Source organism: Arachis ipaensis, chromosome B9 (genome assembly GCF_059453495.1).
Source record: "Arachis ipaensis isolate K30076 ecotype BB chromosome B9, ASM5945349v1, whole genome shotgun sequence".
NCBI lineage: Eukaryota > Viridiplantae > Streptophyta > Magnoliopsida > Fabales > Fabaceae > Arachis > Arachis ipaensis.
The window spans coordinates 142,596,018-142,601,155 of NC_142444.1; the positions used below are offsets into that span (position 1 = coordinate 142,596,018).

Here is a 5,138-nt window from a genome sequence, read left to right on the forward strand (position 1 = left end):
TTAAGACTTGCGGTAGACTCGGATCCTGTCTCCCCCTTCAACCCCATCTAAATTTTAATTAAATTAAATAATTAAAAGAACACTATTCATATTCAACCCTCTTGATATTTATATAAAAAAATTAACTGCATATTTAAATTATTTTAATTAACAAAACAAAAAAAAATCTTTATATAATTATTAAAAGATATTAATATTAAACAGTATTTATTATAAAATAAAAATTGAAGTACAGTAAATTTTATATAAAATTAATAATTAAAAATTATTAACCTCAAATAAAGTTAATTGAGTTTCTACCTTATTACAGAGGATGTTAGGATAGCAGAATTGAATAATTAAATAAATAAAAAACATGGGATAATTTCATTGTTGACAGAGAGAAAGAGGAGAAGCTACTTTCTTCTCCCTTGTCTCAAAGAGTTTTTTCCTGTGCACCCTTTTTCCCTTTCTTCTCTTCACTCTTCACTCTTCACTCTTCACTCTTTTCTTCTCTCTCTTCATGGCTGACCCTTACGGCCTCCCAGAGGATCTCCGGCGACTCATGTCCAACAGACCCCACTTCACCACTGCCACCGCCGCCGCTCCTTTCTTTCCTCTTCCGGAGAACCCACTCTCTCTCCACCACCACCACCACCTCCTCAATGCTCCTCCTCCACCACCGCCTCTCAACACCACCTACGACCCCATCATCATCAACAACGTCGTCGGCGACCTTTTCTTTCCTCGTTCTAATAACAACAACACCAGCGCCGCCTTCACCGCTCATCATCATCACTTCCCTCTCCATCACCACCACCACAACTCCACCAACAATTCCCCGTCTTCTTCTTCTCTCAACCCCACACCCCCGCCACCTCCTCCTCCTCCTACTACTTCTGTCTCAGATCATCATCATCATGCATTCATGGCCGCCATGGACACTGCTTCTGCTGCTGCTGCTGCATCCATGGACAAAGGATGGCTGGCCTTCGACACCGGCACCAACCGCTGGCCTCGGCAGGAGACTCTCTCCCTTCTTGAGATCAGATCTCGTCTTGATTCCAAGTTCAGAGAAAATAATCAAAAAGCTCCCTTGTGGAATGAGATTTCTAGGTATATCTATACACACATTTATACTAATAATTTAATTAACATGTTAATTACTCTTCTTAAACACTTTACTTCCCATTACTGTACCAAACTTTTTAATAATGAGAGTGAGACGACATTGAAGAATGGACAGTACTGAAGAAACAGATAGATATGGTGGTTGTTTTTGTATGTTTATTAGATTTCTTTTTGTCTTTGCTAAGCACAGCTTTGTTCTTGGGTAATTTATTGTCATCACTTTAATTATTATATTATATTTTATTTCCTTTAAAGATTGAAAATGACATGGCATTGCTCACAGCTATAACTCGGAGATCCATGTGGTTTCTTACTTTCTTTTGTTATCTATTTCTAGTTTTGTCCAAGAAACTAACTCTGCTGACTCAAGCTAAGTGTGCGTATACTTGCACTATATATAATAATAAATCATTCATTACTATTCACAGTTGCAACGTTTTCTCACCCTGAAAGCCTGTCTTTGTTTCCTAGTTAAACCCCCCTATTGTAATCATAATAATAACCTACTTTCTTCCCCTATCTAGGGCTATTGGAATTTCTGTTTCTTAATTTCACATTCACATTCAGATATATAATATCATTTTGTATGTGTATAATTAGTTTATGTTTCTGACATCTTTAATCAAGATAAGGGAATGTCTTCATTATTTTAATCCCACTGCATATGAAACAAATAAGAATATAAGAATAATATTATTCTATATGTGCAAGAACAGACACACCCTTAGCTTGTACATTAATTAATTTGTGTATGTATGTATAACCTAGTGGTAATGAAGTGCATCCTTCAACCTTCTCACTATATATCAACAGTGTTGCCAGTATCAAAGACACATTTTGACTTTAGGGAGAATCTAAATTTTATTTATTTTGAAGAAAATTAAATATCAGTTGAAAAAGTAAATACTTGTTATATATGCTAACTAATTAGTTACTACTTATTACTACTATCCAAGTTTGAATTATTAATTGTCCTCTTTCTCCTCCTTCTCTTGATATGATCAAGGATAATGGCTGAGGAATTTGGGTACCAAAGGAGTGGGAAGAAATGCAAAGAGAAGTTTGAGAATTTGTACAAGTATTACAAGAAGACCAAGGAGGGAAAAGCTAGTAGACAAGATGGGAAACACTACAGATTCTTCAGGCAACTTGAAGCTATATGTGGTGGCGGCGGCGGCAGCGGCGGAAGTGGTGGAGATTCATCAAACACTACTCATAATAATAATCTTCATGCCTTAGCTTCAAACACTGCTTCAGCTTCTGTTGCTGGTGCTAATGTTCAAACCCCAATAAGCTTCAATAATGGTGATCATCATAACAATAATAGCTTGATCAAGTGTTCAGAGAGCTTGAGTTTTTCGAACTCGTGTGAACTGGAGACATCGTCATCTGAGAACAATGATGAGGATCTTTCAGCCATTGCATACATGATGAAGCACTCCACATCTTCAAGGGACAACAATAATAACAAGCAGAAAGGGGTGCAATTGGATGATGATCATCATGGGGGAAGGGTGAGAAGAAGAAGAAGCTTGAGGGCAAAAGTGGAAGAGATAGTTGGTTCCCACATGAGGAAGATCATCGAGACACAAGATGCATGGATGGAGAGAATGGTGAGTGTTGTTGAGCAAAGGGAAAAGGAGATGGCATCCATGGAGGAAGAGAGGAAGAAGAAAGAGTCAATGAGGTTTGACCAAGAAGTAACCGAGCTTTGGGCAAAAGAGAGAGCTTGGGTTGAAGCAAGGGATGCTGCATTGATAGAAGTTGTAAGAAAACACATTGGAAATGGAAACAATAATATCAACAATAATAAAGAGTTTGAGATTATTGAAGCATTGGCACCTCAAAGCAATAACAAGAACAACAAGGGCCAAACTGCAAATAATAACAACAATAATGGTGGTGGTGGTGGGAGGTGGAGTGAAATGGAGATATCAAACTTGATACAGTTGAGGACAGGGTTTGAAGAGAGAATGAGGGAGAATAATAATAATAATAATGGTGGAGGAGGGTATTATTTTGAGAGTAATAATAATAATAATAATAATAATGGGGTAAGTAGTGTTTGGGAAGAGATCTCAGGAAAATTGGGATGTTTGGGATTTGAGAGAAGTTCAGAAGAGTGTAAGCAGATTTGGGATGAGATCAGCATCTCACTTGGGAGGACAAATACTTCTGCTGCTGCTGCTGTTGCCAAAACCAATAGGCCTTGGTGTTTGGAACTCAAGCTCACTGATGATGATGATGATGATGATGAACATCATCATGATCATGATGATCATCACATTTGACCGTACATACATTTCAACTTATATTGCATCATCATCGTATTGCATTGTGTTATTTCTAATTATTTTTTATGGAATATTATGTATCCACTTACTTCTTGTTGAATGTGATGACCATGTAGGTTTCAGAGAAATGCTTGTTAGATAATTGTAGAGCATTTAGATGATTTGAACTTTGTTGATAGGATGATATTTCAAATAATGAAAATAAGTCTTAAAATAATTGACAACTCATTTTATTTAATAGAATATAACTTACCTAGCTAAATGCATGCTCTATAAATAACTAATAATTTTCTCTTAAATTTTCTTGAAATCTCATCTAATAGTAACTAATAAATAAGCTAATTATACTAAGTGTATATTATAAATCAATTAATAAATAATTAATTATTGGTATAAAATATACTAAAAATAAACTAAAAAAATATATATTTCTTTGTTTAATTTATTTCAGTCACAAAAAAAAAAACTAAAAAATATATATAATTAGTATTAATATATACTAAACTATTTTTGATGTGTACATAATATTTTTGTTAATAAGCTAACATAATATTTAGTATTAATATTTGTTTTTGTACCATGACTAACTTATATGTACCGATACGATAAAAAAAATAAACGAATAAAAAATTGCTACATGAATGATATTTTTTTAGTCATTATTTATTTTTATTTATTTTTTAAAAAGTATTATATCAATATATATATACCAAAATACTTTTCATAAATAATTATAAACAGGCATATATACTCTCATGATTAATTTTGTTAAAAGATTCAATAACCCTTTTTTATTATTGTGACCAAATATCTTTTTAAAATAAAAAAAATTAAAATAAAATCTTAACCTAAAAATCTAAAAAAAAAGAAAAAAGAAAATCAAAACCAAAATTTCAGAAAACAAGTAACAGGATCATGGTTCCAATATAAACACAATTGGAAAGATAATGATTTTCTGAAAAATTCTCATCTCTTGACACTACCTAAGATTGAAATTCATCATTTCCATTGAATTTGATTCATCCAAATTTAGAATTTTTATAGGATGGTTAATTTAATTTGTTAATGTATACATACATGCATGGTACTCGTACCTCGTTTAGCTAATTCTTAGAAACATTGTACCTTGACAGTGTCAATTAAATTAAATTCAATTTGTTCAATATTTATCTAATATTTGTGGCATTATTCATTGATATAATATAATCATACATGGCTACATGCTTGGGCGTGGAATTACCATAATGAAATATCAGAGCGTGTTTCTTTTTCTTTTCTTTGTGAACAGGAGGTTTTTATTATTGGAACTGTTCACCCTAATTAACTTCTATCCGTTACCTTTGGTGCAAAAGAAAAAAAATTCATGCTAATGTGACTACATCGACTCTATACAAAAGTGTGTTTTCTAGGTGAGGGATAAATCAGATTCAATGGAAGTGAGGGATTTCAATCTTAGGTGTCAAGAGATGGAGAAAATTTCAGAAAATCATAGTCGCCTCAATTGTAGCATTAGCAGATTCGGAGAGAAGATAAACAAATTCCTAATTTATTTTCTAGAAATTTGATTTTTTTTTTTTGAGATTATTAGGTTAAGATTTAGTTTTAATTTTTTTTATTATAAAAAGATATTCTAATCACAATAATAAAAAAAATATTGAATATTTTAACAAATTAATCATAAGGCTATATATGTTTATTTAGAATTTTTTATAAGAATATTTTGATTTATATATT

General features: G+C 32.6%; 1 protein-coding gene across 1 annotated transcript; it reads left to right on the plus strand.

Moving 5' to 3' along the window:
* Positions 1-390: 390 nt before the first annotated feature.
* Positions 391-3,621, plus strand: LOC107616915 (trihelix transcription factor PTL-like). The gene is made up of 2 exons (XM_016318791.3): positions 391-1,095; positions 2,117-3,621. The coding sequence occupies exons 1-2, from the start codon at positions 503-505 to the stop codon at positions 3,399-3,401; spliced, it is 1,878 nt and encodes a 625-aa protein (XP_016174277.1). The 5' UTR covers positions 391-502; the 3' UTR covers positions 3,402-3,621.
* The last annotated feature ends 1,517 nt before the right edge of the window (positions 3,622-5,138 follow it).

Bases quoted from the DNA above. Each gene is read 5' to 3' on its own strand.
- LOC107616915 (XM_016318791.3), top strand. From the start codon at position 503: ATGGCTGACCCTTACGGCCTCCCAGAGGATCTCCGGCGACTCATGTCC. The intron at 1,096-2,116 runs GTATATCTATAC...GATATGATCAAG, and splicing joins TTGTGGAATGAGATTTCTAG to GATAATGGCTGAGGAATTTG.